This window comes from Leptonotus elevatus, chromosome 4 (genome assembly GCF_054856555.1).
Source record: "Leptonotus elevatus isolate MCC_2025b chromosome 4, RoL_Lele_1.0, whole genome shotgun sequence".
Lineage (NCBI taxonomy): Eukaryota > Metazoa > Chordata > Actinopteri > Syngnathiformes > Syngnathidae > Leptonotus > Leptonotus elevatus.
The window spans coordinates 23,353,136-23,377,154 of NC_141242.1; the positions used below are offsets into that span (position 1 = coordinate 23,353,136).

Genomic DNA, 24,019 nt, shown 5'->3' on the forward strand with positions numbered 1-24,019 from the left:
TCATAATTTGCGTATTCTGATGGTGTGACATCACCAAAACCTGCATTTTGTTTACATGAAAACTGCTTAGATTGAGTCCACTTTCTATGACATTTGCAGATTTAAACCATGTAGGAACGCAAGTTGACGTGAAACAAACAAAAACACAGTTTGATCCAGGGGCTTTTTTCTTCCCGGTCGTTAGTTAAAATGCCAACAACGCAACAAGTTGCCAAGCTGTGCAAGACATTTTGAAATACTAAGCGATCATTTAGAAAAAGGCTCGTAGTCGTTGAAATGGATATCAATACATAGAGCCGTCATTCTGAGTGGGGAGTCCTGCGATAGTGTCTATGTTATAGACCAAGTTGAGTTATAATGAACGTATTGGAGCCAAACACATGGCTTGCTCTATAGCTAACATATCTATGGTATGTGCAGCTAGCTACTGCACCTTGTAGCATGCAGGCTAACCCATCCAGCACTCAAGATGTTTGCCGCAAGGACCACTATTTTACAATACTAAAGTGTGCAATAACCGACCCAGATTCTACCGTAGGCCATAATGCGAGAATCTAACCCTGAAACTTAAAATAACAACTTTTGCAGATGAGTGTATCTGCTGATAATAATAATACTGTATGTTTTCTAATACTTGAAGTCTTCTCCATTTACTATTTAAAGATCAAATTTGATCTATTTTCCAGGAAATGCATATTTTTTACCCTCGTGAATACGTCAGATTAGGTTATGCATCTAACCGGAATGGGGTACCGCACGACTGCTATTTTTAGACCGCAAGGCCACGTGACTTCAGCAGCTTGAACCGGAAGGAGGTCAAAATGAAGCCGGTTAATTGACGAGCAATGCAAGTAGTCCTTGTTTTGTTCTCGTGTATCTCCGGGGAAAAAAAGCCAAGTAAACACAGCTTTTATGGAACTTGCAGAAACGACTCTACGACCGTCCACATATGAACGATGTATTCTTTATTAGTTTCACGAAGCCAAAAATTCAGAGGGATAAATGTGAACGGGGATCAACTTGTACAGACGACCAAAAGAGCAGTTTAAGGAGATGGCTTGAGTGTAGAGGGCTGAAAAAGACAGAGAAAATAGCCGACCTGATCCAGAGGTAAAAAAATAATTCTACCCCAAATCATTGTCTACACAACTGACACTGACATTCTCCAGTTTCAACAAGCTATCCTTTACCACCATATGCCCTGTCTGTCATATCTGTCTGTCTTAAGTCTTTGATAGTTATTGGGGGGTAATTTTGTATTGCTTTTTTGTGTGTGTAGCGATCGAAACGCTACAAAAAAATTATTGGGTACAAACTCACTATACCTCAATTCTTTCAATTATTATATCCTTCCCGCTTATAAACCTGTTTTCTTAATTCAGAAAAGGCCCTCCAGATACATTTTCATGTCACAGCTGCACAAAAGGCAAAAAATAAAATCAGGCAAGTAAGCAAGACAGGCCCGAACAACAGTGGCAACGCCATTTTAGCATTTTTCCTCGTCCAGCAGTCGGGGTAGTGCCAAACGCCAAATAATCAAAAAATAATAATAATAAAGACAATCGCTTACCTCTTCGGGACGTCTATGGCCGGCTAGGGCAGGATTGTCATTGTTGGAGCATGCATGCATGGCCCCAACAAAATGTTTACTACATATGAAGGTGGAAGGCTTCACTTTGCTGGCGTTAATTGAACATTTGCATGTTCTTCGACGTCTATACCAGTGAATTTGGCACCAGGGATATCATTCTCAGACAGAATTAGTAGATTTACCGCAGTAGACATGTCGCTACTGGCCGACCGAGTTTGGCCCCCTCGCTAGACTCATGAATATTAATTAAGTGTGGTGACTTATATCTTGCGGTACCCCATGTCTTTGCTGATGTCTGCACCATTAGCGAATTAGGATTTTAGGAGTGAGTGCAGTCCCTAGTGAAATAGCTAAAAAACAAACAGGCCGTACTGCCCCATGTCAGCTGCAGGTCAATGATCCTCCAAAGAGTATAATGACCCAAAACAAACAGCCAATACAATACAAAACTATAAACAAATAGAAACAAACTACTGGACAGCAATCCCCATATCCTGACATTTGTATTATACACCTGTTAATGCCATAATGGCGGTAAAACTGTGGAGCAGCATTTTCCATATGATCGTATGTATATGCAGGAGGTTTATCTTCTCATAGAGTGTCAGAACTTTCTTCTGGCACATTGGCTGTTTGCCAAAAGCCTTAAAAGAGCACAGTGTCTGGGTGGCATATTTGGATATTAGCGAAAGTTCCCAAACTGTAAGTCGAGTATTGCAGTACTGCATTCTACATTCATAGTTTTCTCTATTTATTTCAATACTATTAGAGAATTAGAAAAAAGTGGCGTATGCACCATGAGAAAAAAACAAAAAGAACTAAGTGTAAAATAAATTGTTTGCAATAATTGCCTCAAAGCTTTACTGTTCAGAGTACCATTTCTTGACTAGGCTAGTTTCACAATTGTTTTTTACTTTCTTCCTTCCTCCAAAATAATAATGTTTGATCACAAAGATAACACATTACATATTGATACATTTTCAGTAAATAAACTGGTCAGTTATAAATTACCATTGTGGGATTCATTTGCTTTATGTGAGTATGCGGGCTTTAAAAAGTACTCTAGTGGGTTTTGCTGTGTCATTTCATTAGCAGGCATTTGTAACCAGTTTGCTCGAACACCATGCCGTTTGTATGGTGGTCACACTTTATTTTCTGCTTAAATTCCTCTCCCATGGAAATCGGAAAAAATGCTTTGGTAACGTGGAATGACTACTGTAAATACAGCTCTGAACATCTGTACACCAAGAAACACCTTTAAAAAATATATATTCTGAATGAAAAAGCATCAGGAGAAGGTTTTATGTTGTAAAGCGATAAAAAGCACTTCAAAACCTTTTAATGATTAGAAAGAGGAGGAAAGCGCATACGAGAGCACAGGGTGCAGTATATTTAGGCAGGTTGAAAAGGAAACAAAGGAATAGAGGCAGAAAAGCAGGAGCTAGAAAAAGAGGAAGAGGAGGCACCTGTGCACTGCGCCATCGCTCTTCCCACTGTTGCTTCTCCAGCTGTGTGTGCCCCACAGTCAGCTTGAGACTGGAGAGCTGAGTCATGAGCGACTGGTAACACACATGCAGAGAGTAAGAGATAGAGAGCTAGAGGGGAGAGAAAGCGACACACACACACACACACACACACACACACACACACACACACACACACACACACACACACACACACACACACACACACACACACACACACACACACACACACACACACACACACACACACACACACACACACACACACACACACACACACACGCGCGCGAAGAGGGTAATGATGGGGGAGATTTCAAGATGGAGAAAAAAGTGAGAGCAGGCCGCATGGATGGGTTTAGAGAGAAGATAGTACAGGAGAGGGGAGGGGGAGAAGGAAGCAATGTGAGCACAGAGGATGCAGTGGCACTCAAACAATTTGTTAGGTGGGAGTGGGCTGATTTCACATGCAGTTAACTTTTGTTGTCCTAACTTTACTTTATTGCTGTAGCGTTTCTACATATTTAAACCTTCCTATTATACGCTGAAACACAATAACAAGAAGTATTTTAAAGGAAAATAAATGGGATTTGTGAAAACAAACATTTATACTGTTGACCCTTCTTCAGAACTTAATTTAGGCTTCTTTTACGGTGAATTCACAAAATTAATTCTAACAGAGGATTCATCATAGTTGCAGTTTGAAGCAAAACTGAAGCAGCAAAGTGACGAGACACATTTTAGTCACTGCCAAAATGATTGACCACAATATTATTTTCCATTTATGTTCTTTCTTTCAGAAAAGGTTACTGTATTACCAATCCTTTACTTACTATGTTTTTATCTCTGTATTAAGATTTTTCATTGTTATTGCACAACATTTTTAGTCTGCTTTTGGAGCTTTGCTGAAAAAATTGACCCTCTTCCACACAGATATCCATTGTTGTGTTATATAAAAAATAATCTTTAATTCGGAAGTCAAGTCAAAATGTTCCTTACAGTATGTTCTATGTGCCCCCACTAGTCTTAACACGGTTTTATGATTAATATTGTGTTTGTGAAATGCTAGTGAAGCAGAAAAATCCTCCCGTTTTAGCTATTTCAGCGGGGTGGCCATTTTGTGCTGCACTGCCACTTGATTTCGACTGAAAATGGCGTCACATTTACCAGAGCCTTAGGGCACTGTGATGTCATTTTCAGTCAACAGCAAGTAGCAGTACAGGACAAAATGGCCGCCCCCTTAGAAAAACAGGAGGATTTTTCTGCTTAATTCATACTCCACAAATGCAAATCAGAATACCATGTCAAAACTAGTGGGGGTGCATAAAACATATTATTGACTTTGCCCTTTAATAATATCGGTTGTGTTGTAGATTTATATCTTAAAATACTAATACAGTATTTGTTCATGATGCATGCACTGTACCTTGGTGACTCGAAGTTGCCTCTCATACTGTCCCTTCTCTCCCTCCAGTTCCTCCACTTTATTCTTCAGCTGCTTCAGTTCTTGCAATAAATCCTGCAGAGAAAACATGAACCCAAAATGGTCATTCAAACGACTTCACCTACAAAATTATTGCTTGGGGTGGAAAAAAACTCAGTCAAATTAGATGGGTAATTCTGTTGCCAAACTGTGCACATGCTAAGATGGGAGATAATTCAAACAGCAGGTTAGCACTCATTGCAGTTGTAAAGGTCTCCCCAGCCAGAAACTGTGGTTAATATAGGAACCATGATTTCCCGCAAAGAGCCACCAGCACGTGCAGTTATCAAAGAGAGGGGGAAGTTTGCACCCAAGAAGTTGTCTCAGATATAAAGATGAAGAGGCTGCACATCAGAAACATCAATGGTAATGTCTAGTTTACAGGTCAACATCTTTTTCTAGATTATAACATCTTTATTTGGCAATCTTCACTTTCTCATGGAGTAGTATGAAGATTCTGTCATGCAAGTAATACACAACAAATAAAGTTATTGTAAGGTCACATGGTTGCTTTAAAGTTAGAGAGATGCCCATATATGGTACCATGACCTGGAAAACAAATACTATAGTAAGTGTTACTGTTGCTGGAGTTCCCACAGCCAATTTGCCATCACCTCAAAAATGGAAGGGAAGCATGTGAAAAACCAAGTCTCCATTTCTGCTAGAACCAGAGCACCTCTCAACCCCAACATCCTACAGAATTGAAAACTGCAGACATGACAAAAGTTGTTAGTTAGATTTTTTGGAAATGTTTAAATACCACGTGGACTGGTTAAAGTAAGAGAGGCGAAGATGCAAAGAGATTTGAGGGGGGGTGGGGGGGCATCAGACGGGAAGACACAGTCATCCATCAAGTCTCCCTACATTTGCAGTCAGTCCGCCGTTGTGATTCCAAGCAGCGGGAACACACGGGCTCAGGTTTGTGTCGCTGAGCCTGACCACAGGGCTGTGACCCCGGGCTTGGTCGGCACGTGGCTCTCCACGTTGGGCGTCATCATCTTCCAGGGCCCGCTTCTCTTGAATGCGAGTGCTGATTTCCTCCTGAAACCTGCACATCTGCTCCTGGAGCTCACTGATGAGATTTACCACGCACTGGAGGGAGCAGCCCATGAACCGTGGCCCACAAGTCAAGGGTGGTGGTAGAGCAGGAAATTGTTGAGATAGGAAAAACACGAATGAAACGGTCAGTTGCAAGGTCATAAAATGTGAGACATGGAATTGTTGCTTGCAAGCATTAAGCAACCCTGGGAACTGTGGGTGACCTGCTTCCTGTCAGTGAGATAAACAAACTCAGAATTTGAAACAGAAAGCGTCTTTGAAGTGAAACAATTATCAGTCACTTGTAAAAGTATATATCCATCCATCCATTTTCTAAATAAGCACAAATCCCCAAAACAGTTCCAATAGTCACTAAATACACACAACTAAAGATAAAGTAAAAAAAACAAAAAAACAAACAAACAAAAAAATAAGAATTATTTAGTATTTTTCCAAAGCAGTGATTTTTTATTTTTTTTTTACATGCGAGACTGAGTGCCAAATGTTAAGGGCAGGACCTGGAAAATGAGTTTGTGCAAAAAGACTAAAGGCACAGTAAAAGTATATACTGCTAGTTGCATTTTGGTTGCAATCAAAGTCCCACTTTTGCCATAGATATTTATAAGTACACTCAAGTTATGTTTAATAATACTGCACAACCTCCACATCATTCACCACTTGATTATTTGGTGACCAGTGTAGCTGGCAGAGCAAATTTGACATTTGCTGGCCAACATATCTTCTGGCGATGGCTGTGAATGCCATGTGATGCCTTAACATTCACAAACGTTCACACTACAAGTGAGGCTTTGTGGAAGATTGGAAGAGCAGCTGGGTGTCACGATGTGTAAACTCCACACAAGACAAGCGAAACAGCTAAACAGTATTGGTTAAGGCACATGTTAGTGTTTGTGTGTTACAACACAAAATAAGTTGGCACAATCACGATGCATCAAAAGCAGAGAAACAAATGAGGGGACATAAACCCACAACAAATTACCGGCATTGTCCATCTATTCTCTGTACCACTTAAGTTAAGTATTTTAAAATGATTGTTATTTTAACATTTTTGCACCAGAGTGGAGTGGTACATGCCTTTCAAGCCAACGGTGTTTGACTCTTGGCTAGTGACCCAATACCCAGTCGCTGCTTTTCCACTGATGAAAAAAATTGGGTGGCTTGCATCAGGAAGAGCATCCAGTGTAAAAGCTGTGCCAAACTAATGATGCGAGTCGAAAGTCCCGACAACAATTATTTTAACATTGTATCATCAATTAATAAAAGTGTAATGTTTGGTGTAATCTTGACATCAATTTGACAAATAATAATAAAAGGTTATAACTAGGGATGTGGGGCACATCATTATCATACCAATATTGGGAAAAATGACGTCACATTCTGGATCCGATATCAACAAAACTGAACCAACAAGAGTGGCTTGAAATACATCTACATGTGACTTTAGGCGCCGAGCCTCTGAAATGACGTAGCAGGTAAATGTTCGATGAATAAAATGAACACAATGGTTCTTTGTTAGACTCGATACATGCGTGTTTCTTCACATACATCATCAATAATCAATCATTCGCGCTGCTTCTTCCCTATCCTGTCACCTTGCTTGCCGCTGTGGGAGTCGGCACTCACAAGCTCACGTACACATTAGGTGTGGAACGGATTAGAAAAATGGTTTGGGTCGACTGTTTCAGTTCAGTTCATGTGTCCCATTGGTTCATAGGCACACACATATATTTTTCTTTCATTTATTAAAGCGACAGTGTGTAGAATTTAGTGCAATCTGGTGGTGAACTAATAGAATGCAACAGCCTAAGTTCGAAGGCGTGCATTTTTTAAGCACAGAGAGACCAAACTTTACATGCCTCCCATCAATTATTATGTTTGCCAAGTTCTTCTCCTTATAGTGTCTGTAGCAGAAAGATGCTGGCAAACATGTTAGCATTCGTTGAAAAAAAATAGTGGGTTTTTAAAATGAATGAACATTGAAAAATAAAAATATTCTACACACTGTCTCTTTAATGAGGAGTAGCTGTGTACAATAGTGCTAATGACAGTCAAGTACTGCTAATGCTAGCCGGCGCAATCACGCTATCCTCTTCCTCTATGCTATTTCATTGCTTGTTTTTGTACTATGCAGCATCAGTTCTGCTAACATTTGCCCACGGGAAAGAGGTGGCCATGCATGTTAGGAACAAAAAGAAAAAATATGTTCATAAAATTTTAAAAATGTTTCAACTTTTGCTACCTTTGTGTTAACGTAAACCTTTAGCCTTTAATTACTTATGAACAATCATGAGTTAAAAAAAAGAAGCTTGTATTGGTGAATAGGGCTGAACGCCGCTGAAGAATATTGCTGTAAAACTGTTGGCGCTGGTTGAGTGTCATCACTAAAGCATGTGTCGACAGACCTTTTATTGTTACCTTTGACTATGAAGACAGGGTCTATGAATGGGGAGTATGGCAGAGTGGGGGCCATCTGCTCATTGCTTGTCTGTTCAGAATTTGGCTGACACATTTGGCTTCCTATAAATGAGTGCTTGGGACAACCATTCATCAGGTGAAAGGAGGATCTCGTCAACCATGACTATAGAAGAACATTGTGCAAATGACGTGTGAAAATATTTTTCAGATTAGTAAAATTTGACTTTCTTTGGTTGCCAGGAAGTGCATTTCAGAAATAAAAAGGTTAAAGACATTTCAATAGGGAAACTGTTCAGGATGGGGTTTAAGTATCATTTTTACCATACAACAGTTGACATCAAGCAAATGTGTGTTAAGTGGAATTTGTGCCAAGCATTATAATATATCATAGCCATATGGTCCCCATTAAGACTTCTGGTAAGCTGCAGAAAGTTTTAGTCCACAGCAGAATAAAAACAAGCACTGCAGGATTCCCATTCACTCAGAGGTATAAAAAAACAGGAATATTACAAGCAAATTTGTATACAAACAGACAGTATATATTATTAAGACTTTCCCTACCTCTGCTTTGTTCTGGTTGGTGTCCATGGGATCTTGTGGATGTGTGCTGTGCGTTTCCTCAAGGCTAACCAGTTTCAGTTTCAGGTATGAGACCTCATCCATCAGATCTAACTTCTGAGTTTCCAGAGATGTTCTGCTCACCAGCTCCTGAGAAAAACACATACATAGAATGAATAAGATGAGTATAAAAAAAAAAAACTAGAAAACAACAAGCTATAAAAACACAAATACTGTAGTAAATGTCTAAACACAATACACCAGAACGAAGAGTCCCAAGTTCAGTGTTCTTCCCACACTGACAGATCAGGCTTGACTGGGGACCCAGACCCTATGAAGCTAAATATACACACACTCACACACAGGCAAGTCAAGGGCTCTATTAATAAAACCCAATGCCTCTGTGGTATGGCAGAGAAAAAAACTAATGTGTGTAAAAACAAAAATTGATGGCGGACACAAAAAAAAGCATATGTCTTCTCTACATAGTTGCTTAACACGAGTGTTGCTTTCATTTCCTCTTCCAAACTAATCACAATTCCTCTTTTTGAAATCTAATTTAAATGGCCAAGGATTTTTTTAAGCCTCTGATAACGAATCTCTTGCTCCAGCTGGTGGAGAAGAAAATATTTTAGACGTGAATGAAAAATTCAGGCCATTATTATCTTAGTAGTTATACAAAGTTATACAGCTCAGTGACCTAGTGGTAGAGTGTCCGCCCTGAGACTGGGAGGTTGAGGGTTCAGTCCCTGACCGGGTCTACCAAAGACAAAAAAATTCTACCCATTGCCACCCATCATGGAACCTTGGACACTTATGTAAACAGATATCTCTACAGAAGGAACCATGGAGTTTGCACAAATTTGACGGATCCAGCGCAGGAATGCATTTTAGCATGAGTTTATGTAGTTAGAATAATAAAACAAGTATTCCCAGGATTGATATTTGCTTGTAATTTTTGTTTCTCGTTTTTAGATACTTGCAGCAGGTCTCCAAGAATCTTAAATCCTTATTTACAATTTGCATTAAAGGAGAAGACATGCTTTGACTGCCAGGGGCTTTCCCACAATCAAAATCAGAAATACTATTGGCCCCAAGGGAGAAGAGGGAATTTTTGTATGGAACAAAGCTCCCCCTCTTCCTCACTACACCACATTTTGGATTATCAAGTCAAGATATCTATCAACTTATCCAGTGTAGAGGTACAATCATTACCCTTAACCCAGAAGATACAGGCAGGGTACATCATGAACACATGACCAATACAAGAGTTGACATTTGGAGGCAACAAGCACTGATTGTAAATAGTTGCTCCTCTTTGTTTACTTCAAAACTGACAGACTAAAAAGGAGCAAAGGAACATTTCCAATGAAAGAGCAGAAGGGACATTTACAATAAGTGACAGTTACAGCAAGAGTGACAGGGCATGAGTGGTGGCCGATAACCGCTCTTGAATGAACATGCATTTTGCATTTTGTTACTGCTAGGCTCTTGAAGAGGTTCAGTGACCGTGTCAACCTTGGCCACATACAAGGGCGTTACAAGTTACCAATCCATCTCACTCATGACTTGCCTAATGGAAACGTTTATTCACAGACATCTGTTGGATCTCTTAAAATGTAAAGAGAACTTACTCAAAGTGTGATTTTGTGCAAAGCAAGTGTTATGGGTGACGTTATGAGTGATTTCCAAATTCAATAGTTTTACATTCCTCAGGCTCTTTAACTGAACAGATTACAAATTAATGTGGATGTCTACATGAAACACATCAGCTGTATTTTATCACAGTGGGCTAATGGTCCAAATGGACAGCACATGGCAAATAAATAATGTCAGCACCACAGCCACACACAGACAGACAGCTAAAACCCCCAAATTATCCCAGAGCACGAGCCACACGCAAATGTGCACACACATACGCACAGTATTTACGTAGTAATGACAGCTGGCTGTTAGTTTGCAATCCAACACCAGTCTCACTTAAAGCAGGATAAGCAGCAGTCTTAAGACACAATTTATCACAAATCTGTGGCCATAGCCCACAAGCCGGCTGCCATAAGTTGGCTATCCCATGCAACAAATTGTCTGCTCACCAACATTTATAGATCTAAGAAAGCACAACACAAAAAATAAGATCATTATTCTTTTTCTTCATCTTACTTTGAAAATACCTGACATTAGTTACAGTCAGTATTCTACCACCACTTTATCTGTCAAATGAGACAAACACACAAACGGCACGGATATGACCATTAAGCAGGACAACAGCTGTGGATCATTACAGCTAAACCCAATAAAACCTCTAAATTTGAACTAACAAATAACTCGTGAGGATTGTTTAAAGGATCTCTGGTAGAGGCAGGTGGAGCTAGCCTATAGTGTTAGTTTGAATTGTTAGTTTGAATTGTTAGTTTGAATTGTGGGCTTTGAAATCTCCTTTGGCTTAATACCACTTTCAAATTGTTTAAAGCAGTAAGTAGAGATTTTCGTCACAAATCGTAGTATTTAATATTTTTTTTACCGTGTTTAGGAAAATTCCATGTTGGATTCATGAAGGGTTTTTAATTATGTGTGGTTGTTGCACCCTGCACTAGCAGCTCTAAATTAGCATAACATCTTTACAAAAATATGTCAGATTCAGCAATGCAAAACATAGTCTAACAAATACTAGACCACAGGCAAAAGAACTAATAGCAATAATAATTAATTGAGAATAAGCAGTTCAGATAATGAATGAGTGATTAGAATTATAATCATTATAATGCAGAGCAGTTGGAATGGAACTGAAAACTGAACAACATTATCTTTTCTTCTTCTTTATTTTTACATATCTTGCATCATATATTATGTATGTATAGTATATGGTGAATGTAGTTATAATATTGTGGAATGTCACTTAAAGGTACAGTAAAAGTTGTTAAAAACAATGATTTCTCAAATAAAACTGTATGCTGTGTTTTGAATGAATTGATTCTTAAAAAAAAGAAAAACATTTTCCTTTCATTTGAATTTAATAGATTTGTTTCATGAAAAAAAAACTGGCGGAGCGTTATCAATCTTTTTACTTTTAATTATGTGGGTTATAAAAAACTTGTTAAATACAGATAAACATGCCTCAGTTAGATATTTATGCAGCTGTTGGGTTTTGCTTTTACTGCTGACAATGCAGAAGACAAAGGGTCTGTTGAGAAGTTTGAACAGAGAACAGATTCACTGGTACACTCAGTTGTGGTATTGTTGAGCCTAAGCTGGCTGTGCTCAAAAGTTTGCCTCAATACTGAGGTCAAAAAGAAAATTAGCACCAGTGGAAAGATGCAATATAACAATTAATCTACAATCTTAAACGTTTTTATTATATTGAAACTGCCAATAATTTGGCCTTATGTTCTGGCTATATTTATTATGGCTAAATCATTACTCAATTATTTATTAAAATTTTATTGGAACTTATTGTGCGGGTGTTAATATAGACATTAATAGTTTTTTACTCTCAGGAAAAAAGTTTTGGGATGTGGCAGATTTCCAGTGTGAGTGTTACCTGTTGCAGCATCTCCTCAGTGGAGGCTAGTTTCCGTCTGTTTTCCTCAAGGGAGCTTTCTAGATCTCTGATCTTCTCCCCTTGGGCCTCCACCTGGTCAGTCAGTACACTTACCTAATGATTGACACATTCATACATACACACAGCATTATAAACAGAGAGACAACATCTTAATACAATGTTTTAGCTGCTAGCATAACAACATACCCTCGTTTCGTCAACAAATAAGCAAACATTATGCACATGACATTCCTTATCTTAACAACATCATTCAATTACTCAGCAAATCTGTCACCCAGGAATCTGGGCCAGACATTTACAATAATCCCCTTGACATGACACTCACCTCCTGCCAAGCCTACAAAGTACAGACATGTAAACAGACAGACACACACTCTTTCCTACAAAAGCATTTGGAATTCCTCTGACAGTAGCCGATTCACTGTCACTTCAACTCGCATCAAATTCACCCTGGCAGACATTTTTAAACTTATTGTGCTATTTTTAAAGTGAATTCATGAACATAGTTGAGTACACAACAAGTGTATGTCCAGTACATATGAAATCTTGCTTTTTTTCCTACGACTAGTTGTCAATGTTAGGAATACACAATTATTCAAGCAGCATATGATGAAGAAAAGGGAAAGAAACAACACACAAATTAAGGTTTCTCTCCAGGCTACAGATACAGAGTACATTGAAAGGGCCAAAAGTGTCGACAATCTTCTGTATGGAAAAACAAGCCCTGGTCACCTTGGGTATAAGCAACCGTAGCCACATCAAAACAGTTGCAATTCCATTTTTTTAGTTTCAGTTCTTGCTTAGTGCACATAAATACACCAAGATGATTCATCCACAAGGAGAGCAAAACAAACTCACTCACACATAGGATTAATGACCATGAGGAGTAAGTGAAGACACTTTAATTTAAAGGTGAACATTGTAATTATCAGTGCTGCATGAAGTAGGTGTTAAGGTGAACTAAGATGAGTCTGCTGACTATCATCTTCTGCTGTTACAGCAACCGTTGCCAGCAAATGCAAGTATATGCTTGAATGGGTCAAAGCTGTTCAGGCATGTTTTATTTGGAAGCACATGGTTTATCTTCACAACCAGGAACTGAGATGCTTATCAAGTGCGGCACCAACCCTTCCAGACTAATCCTATTTACGCTTAAATGATTACATCAACACAAACACGAGTGAACTGTGAAGTATTCTTTGGGTCACATACAATTAGGGCGAAATTTACATAAATACACGCGCATACGCACACACAAATTGTTTACCTGTAAAACCAAGGACTCCTTGTCACACTCTAGACGAAGCAGTCTCTCTTGGTAGGTTTCATTGTTGGCAGGACATAAGTTCACCTGGACAACGCAGAGCAGAAATATACATATCATGTCAGTTGAGGTGGAGGATTGTGCAATTGTCTCCGTTGAAATATTGAAAATTTCAATTAAACAATTTATTATATCTTCATTGTATGTATTTGCCGACCTAATTGGTAAACGCGGGTCTGAGCATAGTCTAAAGTGAAACACAAAAACAGTGGATGACTTGCATACATATCGAATTCTAGGGGAGAAAACAATCATTTAACTATCCCACTATTATTATGGTCACCAATTGCTAAATTGCAAAGGTAGGAGGTATTGGGTTCACCGTGTTTGCTTGCTAGACAGCAGATTACACAAAAACTATGCCACTGATGTGAATATTTGTGGATAGTGGATGTGTACAGATATATATGTAGCAAGAAAGACTTGAAAATGACATTTCTTATTACATCAAGAAATAAATTATTTTGACAATAATTGGGGCATTTGACCTAATTGAGGGAAAAATAAAATGTTGCTCAGTTATTATTTTAGCAAAATGGAAAAACCTTGCAATGTTCCTAACGCCCATTTCAATGCCTATGTCATATTTAGCCGAATATTGCAGTTGTCCCATAGAACAGATCTCCATGGATGTAAATCAGTTTACCATATCTGATATCTTGTTGTTCTTTAGATATAATAAACTTGGGAGACTGAATCAACAGTGCCTCTGCAGCCAAGTAATGCAGCCATTTTGATTAACACATTCTACACTTTTGATCAAATTGCTAAAAAAATTATAATAAAAAAAATAAGCCCATCACTGCCTATATTAATAGGCAGTGATGGGCTTATTTTTTTCAATTATAATTTGGGCTAGCAAAATGTGGGATTTAAGAACATGGAGTTAATTAAGAAAAATGACAAAAGATGAGAGGCCAGGATTGTGGCAGCAGTAGCTCTCAATCTACAAAGATTTGGCTTCAGGCGAGTGGAAAAACGTGCCACTGGGAATAAATATAAATATACAGATCTAGGCATTGGTCATAGTCTGCCTTGTTTTAATGTTCCGTATTTTAAGATTGTGCCATCACAAGGGCAATTTGGATGCATCCAAGTCACAAGGTGCTTGATTTTTTTCTTTTTCTTTTTTTTTAAGTCAAAGGCCCCAATGTGTCTAGAGTCTAAGATGCTTCTGATAACGTTCTGAAAGGGCTAATCACAGAAATAAAGTATTTCACAAAGCACAAGGTACTGAGTTATGAAACATCATGAGGTCCCATTCATTCAGAAATAGCATCACAACACGACGACACAGGCATTGTTGTTGTACATTATGAAACTTATGAAACATATTTTAGCAATCCAATTTGATGAATATCGGAACATGTTGAGGGCATGTTATCTCAAAAATCTGCCGTGCCAAGCTTCAAGCCAATATACTTTTGGCTAGTCTAAAAAACTACCAGACCAATAAGCGTCCGCCGTCCGTTGAGGATATATGGTTGAGGTCGAAGCTACAGGCGTGGTTTAAATGTGCCAAACGACAATTGAACTAAGTAAATAGCAGGAATGTAGTTTTAGCAGAACAAGTCAAAGCGTTTAAATTAAAAGAGGATCAACAACTTTCAAATGTTTTTCTTGGTGGAAACTATGTTTTCAATCTTCTACCAAAGGGCTTTCAGCGAGTCTATTAACTATTTTGTCACAGTACTTGCTTTGTCCCAAAGAATGCCCATCCCGGATCGATTTGTTGGGGGAAGGGGGAATAAAAAAAAAATAAAACCGGAAGGACACCTATATTCTAGTAGCAGACTCACACTCCTCTTAAGCAAAGTGGGATCAATAAAGTCTTACTATACAATGTCTTATTTAGCCAAACGAGTAAAGCCAAATGCTCTAATTCTCCAATTTCTTACACCTAACTACATAAATACTATGGGTGGAATTGAGTTTTCATTAGGAAGCAAAGAACCAGGCCAAAAATAAAATTATTGCAAATGATGGAAGGCTGTAAATTTTGTCCTTTTTTTTTTAAGGGTCAAGATATTACCTAGAAGTATGTTAGAAATAAAATTGTCTTAACCACAACATATTGAACTGGAAGGTTGGCTGGAATGTTAGGGACTGGAATTTTTATTGGGAAGATCCTAATGTATATATTTAAGTAAATAATGTATCATCAATCAGATAACCTTCACCCAAAACTGCAGAAGTCATTTTATGAGTATCTGCCGCTATGGCCAGGGACGCCCAAGAATGAACTCAGATGGAGCCACGTTTTAGTGACAATATTGAGGTATTTAAGTTATTTAGACTGTAAATAAACAGGATGGCAAGTGTCGTGTGGGTGAAAGACAGGGTGAGGACTACCCAATTTGTATTTGTCATCACTATCTCAAGAATACAATCTACTTCAATAGGAATTTTGGCATAACATGAAGTTATAATATTGTTGTTTGAAAATTCGACATACATTTGAGCTTTGCATGCTTAGAAATAAATGAAGTGTGCTGCAATCACACACTCTCTGGAGACTGAAGAAAAATGTCGGCAGTACTTGAAAGGGCCGGTAGAAGAAAACAGACCATTTCTCTGTCACCTGTTGGCATGTGTGACAACTGCCAAAGTGTCAACTTTCAAACAAATTACTACAACCTCAGTTAAAAATCAAAGAACCCCCTTTTTTTATTTTTAAAGAAAGGGCTTATGTATAGAATGAACCATGGAAATCTAAAATGTAAATCTCATGTCAAAAAAAGTCTACATAGGATGTGCAGTGAGTTTTAAATGCTGAAACATTGTTGCTTTGTCTTTCAAAAAACTGTGCAATGTACATGCAACACATGCTTTTTATAGTGGGTGGAACAATGTATGACACTAGTGCTGAAGAATGCTGAAAAATACAACATGCAGGACCCCAGCTACATGGTTAACACAATGACTGTTTATCACACATACAGTGTACAGTGAAATACCATTACTTCAGCAACACTTCCACTTTACAAAAACAATACCACCAAATTGATGATCCTCACGTCTCATTATTTTGTCACTATGAGTTTCACATTTATATTGCACCAAAAAAAACAGTGCATTCAAAAGTCTAATTTTAAGAAAATACTTGCCCCCATTAAATTCAAATGAATTTAATGTCTGCACATAAGCCTACAGTTCCAGTGAGTCAACAATAAATTTTGATTCGGTTTAGGAACAGACTATCTTAGAAGTCAAATATTTTACATATAGATATGTAAAGTGATAATGATTAAGTCTCTAAATCATGTATTAACCATTGGGGTTCACTGCTACGATTGGCTGGCAACCAGTTCAGGGTGTACCCCGCCTGCCAGAAGCCAGCTGTGATAGGCTCCTGCAACCCTTGTGAGGACAAGCGGTTAAGAAAATGGATGGATGGTTCACTGCTTTGATTAAATGTACCTAAAATGCTGTTGGGAAGTAGACTGAAAAACTTCACAAGTGGCGCAAATGCTTTACAACTGATAAATATATGGGTAGAGCAGTCTGTTCAAGCACAAATTCTTGAACTTGCCACAAATGCCACACAACTGAGACCTACATGAGGGGTAATGTTTACTTCACTAAACACACGGTCCCACGGGATGCGTTTTATGCGCATGCGTGTCACTTCGCAGACTCATTATGTTCACATTCACAAAAGTCACTTTTTTTTTTTGGTATGTGAACAACTATATCAAAAGATCAGATTTAACAAAAATCATACCTTAAAGTCTCTAACAACCATTTCCATTAACTTTTGCATGACATCATCCATCATCTACATATTTCCTACTAAATGAATTATTTGAAATCATAGCAAGATCCTCAGTCATATCCCTGAGGTTTGTTTAACTTCTTGCTTTCCTGCTTCAGGTACAGAACATTTAACATCAATTACCATCATTATTGGTCTATTTACCACTGCATCATTTCAAAGGGTCACCTAATACTTGCTAAAATGCTTTGAATAAATGAATTAAAAATGACAAAAACAATCTGACATGAAATGTGTCGAACATCAATAATAAAGCTCAAAAGTTAGTCTTCAGACAATGTTGTGCTAGTACTGTAAAAAATGACAGATTTGTGTATATCTCTCAGTGATTGAATCCTGTAGTATCAGGCGCTGCTTTGTCAACTGGAATCAGCTGATGGATAATTTGCCTCACCTGATAGCATGGCCCTGGTTATGCCTCCCTGCAAATGCCCTGACAACTCAGCTAAGCAAAAGGTAATTACAGGAAAAAAAGAAGCCAATTGACTGAAAATAGTCACATGCCTCCAAGCTAGAAAGTTAATCATCTCCTGCCAAAGAAACATTTTTCACCACAACACAATTGTTCTCTTCTGTTGTCTGGCAAAAGTTATTATTATTATTATTATTAAGAAATAAAGAGCAGAAATGCACTGAAATGACAAACTTCATCTTAGACACGTACCTTTTTGAGCCACGAGAAGTGCTTGTAGACATCAATGGGAGTCTCCATACTCCCAGCCCATTTCTGCCTTCTCTATTTCCTCTAGGATTTTATCTCAACCGCTCAGAATGTGAGGCTGTGTGTGTCCCTCTCTTCCCTCCCTCTTTGTGTATTTAGACCCAGCCTACACCAAGCTAGTCTTGAGTTTGCAGAAAGTACTGTCAAGTCTGAAAATACATGATGTTCACAGCTGGATTTTTGTTTTCTTACGATCTCTGCTGTTTGAGGAGAAAACTCCCTCCCAGTGTTTTGCCCCTTCCTACTGTTGCTCGCTTTCCTTATCTGCTTTAGTACAATTGACCTCTTTTTGTCTCTTTTGTATATTCTGCCCCCCCCCCCCCTTGTGTTCGTTTTTAACCCTTTTATCAACAAATGCTTGCTTGCTTGCTCTCCTTTCATGCTTATTTTCCTCAGCTCCCTTCTCCCCCTGCTGCAGTTGTCTGTCTTACGGCCAAATGGCCAAGCCCAGAAAGAGGGGGTGGTCAAAAGAGTTTGCCTGTTTTGTCATCTGTTTGTGTCCATCTTGGCTCAATGTCAAGTCTCTCACACACAAACACACACACACACACACACACACACACACACACACACACACACACACACACACACACACACACACACACACACCTATCTGCTAAACATGTTAATTATGCAATTCTCATTGATTCAAGTGTAAGAGTGAGATAAACGTTTCACTTTTTACATACTCCCTTTCTTTTTTCTCCTAACAGTTTGTCTGTGCATTACAACATCATTTGTTTTCCATTCTGAGCGGGCGGGTCTTATGAAACCATTCACAGTAACATTCATCGACTCATCTCATGACATCAACAAGGGAGGAGACCTGCATTCATAAATCCACCCAAAAAAGACCATATGGAGAAAATGTTTCCCCCAGAACATCCATGTCAACATTCTGAACGAAACTTGAAATTAAGCGGTTGCATTACAGTTGATACAATATTTGATGATGGTACAGTATTTTGCTTTAAAATCTAAATTTTAGATTACAGTAGCCAATGAAAGGAATTTGTTTGACACTGTGCAATGCATTTAAAATAAGTATATTAAGGTGCTACACAAGAGTATGGGAAAGTACCCCTGAAGACAATTAGAATTATTTAGAAAGTACTGTGTAGGAATGTAAAGTCAGTGTCCCAGGTACAAATACAAGGTTTTGTAATTAACAAAAAACAGTTCTACAATTCATTGATTTTTTTTTTTAGGTGGGTGCAGAATCTTTTAATAGTGCAGCTACACTGTGCCAGACAATGAGAAAATCTATTAAAATCTTCACTCAACAAACTTTGAGCAGGGGTGATGAATAGGAATTATCATAAGAATTCTAATAGTTCTATTCATACGTACTTTCGCCACCCTCTGCAAATCACTAAGTAGTCTTTCAACTAACAGGTGGACAAACAGGAAAATGGAATTGCACTATTTATTTCCCAGAGGTGTGTACCCTGTTAAATTACATTATCAATATATTACCATTATAACACTACCATAACATAACATTCAGCCATTTTAACATTGGTGAAACTCAAGTTTTGCACAGGACTACATTTTATGACTGAGAAACCTGTGATGCTTTAAGCAATTCAAAGCAGCAACCATCACAAATTCCTGCAAGTACACTTCCTGCGTTTAAATGTGTTTGTGTTTCACCACGGAGTATGCAATGGACAGAAGCCTCCAGGGTGCAGGCTAATTGTAGAGTACTACCATCTTTAATCCTGTTCTACTAGGTAGGCTAGAAGCAGCATGAAGTGGAAAAGGTGGACAGATTAAGTAGATGTAAAATTTCACATACAAGACTCAAAATAATCTGATTATGTTTGCCTTTGGCATTTAAATGACTAGCTAAGGCCAAAGTGTGATCATTCACGGCTTGTGCACTGATGACAAAGTCACCTCGGAGCTGACAGAACTTATGTGAATTATATCACACATTCAGACAATCGTACACCGCGGTAATATGCTTCAATTGCGCGGCGACATTCTCGCTCAGCATTGGGGCTGTTTTCCCCAAATGAGAGGATTGTGGATAGTGCAAACACTAGACAACGCTGCATCTGTAGTTGGCACTTTGTTTCCATTTACACATTTTTTTGAGCGATCTGACGAATCATTTATTTTTTAAATATCCGGAACAATAGGGACGTAACAAGTTAACATACTGTATACAGTACTTGTCACCTTGGTAATAAATAAAGCCACAAATTTGATGGTAACTACAATAAACAGAGACCACACCCTCTGCAGGGATAACGTTATGATGATAAGGAGCATTAGCATTAAGATGACAAGGTAAAATGAACGTTGGTGGGCACCTTAGCTGGAGAGCAAGATCCGTGTTGATCTGCGTTCAGACTGCAGGCAAATCTGATTCCAATCGGATTCCTCCTCAAAACCGATTTTTAGGGCCAACTGTCCACCCTGTATTTAGCAGTATCCAATTGAGATATAGCCCAGTTCAAACTGACCCATCCGACAGGTAGCAACGGCGTAGGAATGGAGGCGTCGCCCAGCACGTGTAGTGTTTGACTTCATATAATTATGCCATTTTTATTTATTTTTTGCTCCGAAATGCAGGACTGGTTCCTTGCATGCACGTTAAGGATGTGAGGATCGTAAAATGTACACATTTGTAGTATGACTTATTTTCTTTTAAACTACCAGGCAATAATTCACTGTTTCCAGTTGCGCATGCAAAGAACTGATAGGGTAGTGAAACTGGCTTATGCGTTTGAGTAACGTAAACTTTATTTTTGTTTGTGCATGCGAGAAGCCAATGGGGCAGCGTAGCCATCTAGGCATTTTAGTACAATGGGGTCGATGCCACGGACTTCCGACTTCCAGGTTCCACACATCAGCGTAGTTTCAGGCCACTGATGGCCGCGTTCAAACACTCGCACCCCCACCACTGCGCCTCCCAACCGCACGCTCCCCAACCATCTCAACTCCCTGAAATGCTTCGGACAATTGAGACGGACACACTCGCACCCGTCGACGGAAACGCGCAACTGAGGGGCACAAAGGTGGAAGCGCAAGAACTGGGATGCAGCATGCACGTCGCAAGCAGGAAACGGAAACAAAGCTGATGTGTGAAAACCAGGAAGTCAGAAATCCCACCTCCTCCGTGGCATATACCCCATTAAGCGACACTCCCTGTATTTCTGATGGCGCATGCAAGAAACCAGTTAGGCAGGTGGGTGGATTGGGTACTGACAGCAGTCTCTGGTCTGGCGTATTGGGTCTTGCGTCGCATAGTCACGTCTTGGACAGTCAAAACCAGTCTGCGTTTTTGGAGCTGTTCAGAGTAAGATGCATCCTGTCCATAAACGATATGAAACTAGGAAAAGTTTTTGCAATGTTTATTTTTGTTACAGTTGTTTATTTTTACTCCCCCCTCTTAAAAAATAAAATAAAAATTCCCACAGTACACCAATGATCTTTCACGGAACACCACTGTGTCATGGCACACTGGTTAGGAATCACTGGCTTACAATAAGAAATGTTCAGTTTTTATTGATTATGGCGACGCCATATGGACAAAAGCCCGAGTGTTTTTGCACAAAGAAGGACCAGATTTCTCATGCGGACCAGCGCATAACGTCATCTTTGAACTTTTTGTCCAATTGACTTGTCCTTTTATCCGGGTAGCCTCCCTTTTTCTTTTTTTTGTCTCTGAAGACAAAACTTTTAATTTCTTTTGATGTTTTGCAGCTTCTACCATGACAGCAGTAATCGCGCATATACGTTCAAATTGACTTCCGTCTTTATACTGAATGAGGAAAGGGGGAAGTGACAAATGCCGTAAAGCAGTCAGCATATTGGTATTTTTTCTTGTGTGGAAGGGTTCCTGCGACCCTCCTCCTAAAAGCGACACAGAACCCCTCAAACCATGACAAAAGTACCATTCAATTATTTTTAAGTCAAAGTTTTATAAGAAGAGCTAGGACAATATGTTATAAAGGTTGAACAAATCCTTAGTAATTTTTTAAATATACTTTTTGGGAAACAAAATTTGTCTTGATTTATGAACTGACTCATACTGTATTTTAATGTTTGTCGTTATAGTGGTACTTGAAGAGCTAAATATATATTTTTTGGGATGGTACTTGCTTGTAAAAAGTTTGAGAATCACTGAAATAGATCAAGGGAAAGTAAGAAACAGATGGCAGGATAAAGGCAGTGTGAAGCCTGTGAAAGGTGTGATCCCAAATAAACAGAGCTGTGGTGGAATGCAGGATTAGGATGGGGCCATCAAGTGCACAGGGATGGACATTCTAGCTCCTTTGAGAGTACCAACTCTTTTGGCTAGCTCACTTAATGGCTCTTCAGATTAAAAATAACTAAATAAAATAATGTTAAAAGAAAAAACTTATTTTCCTTTCAGGGGTCGCCACAGCGAATCAGTTGCCTCTATTTATCTCTCCTCTGGACATGTCCAAACCATCTCAGTCTGGCCTCTCTGACTTTATCTCCAAAGCCTCTAACATGTGCTGTCCCTCTGATGTACTCATTCCTGATTCTATCCATCCTGGTCACTCCCAAAGAGAACCTCAGCATCATCATCGCTGCCACCTCCAGCTCTGCCTCCTGTCTTTTCCTCAGTGGCACTGTCTCCAGACCAAACAACATCGCTGGTCTCACCACAGTTTTATAAACCTTTCCTTTCATTTTAGCTGAAATTCTTCTATCACACATCACACCTGACACTTTTCTCCACCCGTTCCAGCCTGTCTGCACACGCTTCATCACTTCTTTTCCACACTCTCCATTGCTCTGGACTGTTGACCCTAAATACTTAAACTCCTCCACCTTCTTGGTCTCTTCTCCCTATAACCTCACTCTTCCACTTGGGTCCCCCCCCATTCACACACAGATACTCGTCTTGCTACGACTAACCTTAATTCCCCTCCTTTCCAGGGCAGACCTCCACGCTTCTAGCTTCTCCTCCACCTGTTCCCTGCTCTCACTACAGATAACAATGTCATCTGCAAACATCATAGTCCATGGAGATTCCTGTCTAACCTCGTCTAGCATCCTGTCCATTACCATAGCGAACAAGAAGGGGCTCAGAGCTGATCCCTGATGTAGTCCCACCTCCACTTTGAACTTCGTCACACCTACAGCACACCTCACCACTGTCTTACAGTCCTCATACATGTCCTGCACTACTTGAACATACTTCTCTGCCACTCCAGACTTCCTCATACAAAACCATAGTTCCTCTCTGGGCAACCTGTCGTAAGCTTTCTCCAGATCTACAAAGACATACAAAGACAGGCAGCTCCTTCAGACATTCTCTGTACTTCTCTATCAACATTCTCAAAGCAAATACTACATCTGTGGTACTAATTTTGGCACAAAACCATACTGCTGTTTACAAATGTTCACCTCTGCCCTCAATCTAGCTTCAACTATTTCCCATAGCTTCATTGTGTGGCTCATTAGTTTTGTTCCTCTGGAGTTGCCACAACTCTGCACGTCTCCTTTGTTCTTAAAAATGGGCACCTGCACACTTCTCCTTCATTCAGGCATCTTCTCACTATCTAAGATCCTGTTGAACAAAATAATATAATATAATATAATATAATATAATATAATATAATAATGTATGCATATACGAATGTACAAAACAATTTTTATTTACTTATTTGCTCTATGCAGTGCTACGAAGATATTGAATACAAAAACTGTTTACAATTGAACTATTTAACTAATAATTTAGGCTTTTAACTTTTAAGTTAAATATTAAAATACTTTAAAGCGAAACATTACTTGTAAAAAAAATAAAAATACGGGTTAAGTGCATTTTTAAATATGCCATACATCAAAATATATTCCCTGAATACCATCTGTATGTTAAAAATTTACATCAAAATTCCGAAAATATATTTTATTACAATTACATTAATATGCAGTATATTGGACCTCTGAGTAATTGCTGTTTGGCACCCTTGGATTCATCTATTTGTGTGGTTTTCCCCCCCAATATTTTACCTTTTTTTTTTTTTGCTTTTTTTTGGGGGGGGGGGGGCTAACCCATATTTGTTTGT

The 24,019-nt window shown here is 38.9% G+C and overlaps 1 protein-coding gene across 7 annotated transcripts in view; it reads right to left on the reverse strand.

Annotated features, from left to right (window-relative positions):
• Positions 1–24,019, reverse strand: part of ppfibp2b (PPFIA binding protein 2b) — a 65,026-nt gene that overhangs the window by 21,579 nt on the left and 19,428 nt on the right. For 2 of the 7 annotated variants that reach the window (XM_086073272.1, XM_086073274.1), the window contains exons 4-9: positions 13,414–13,497; positions 12,126–12,239; positions 8,591–8,737; positions 5,420–5,647; positions 4,499–4,591; positions 3,058–3,186 (exon numbers count right to left, since the gene is read on the reverse strand). In XM_086073272.1, the coding sequence (XP_085929398.1) occupies positions 3,058–3,186; positions 4,499–4,591; positions 5,420–5,647; positions 8,591–8,737; positions 12,126–12,239; positions 13,414–13,497 (795 nt within the window). Of the gene's footprint in view, positions 1–3,057; positions 3,187–4,498; positions 4,592–5,419; positions 5,648–8,590; positions 8,738–12,125; positions 12,240–13,413; positions 13,498–17,909; positions 18,237–24,019 lie in introns of those variants that run through there. The other 5 variants (XM_086073277.1, XM_086073278.1, XM_086073275.1 and 2 more) reach the window with 3 other exon arrangements.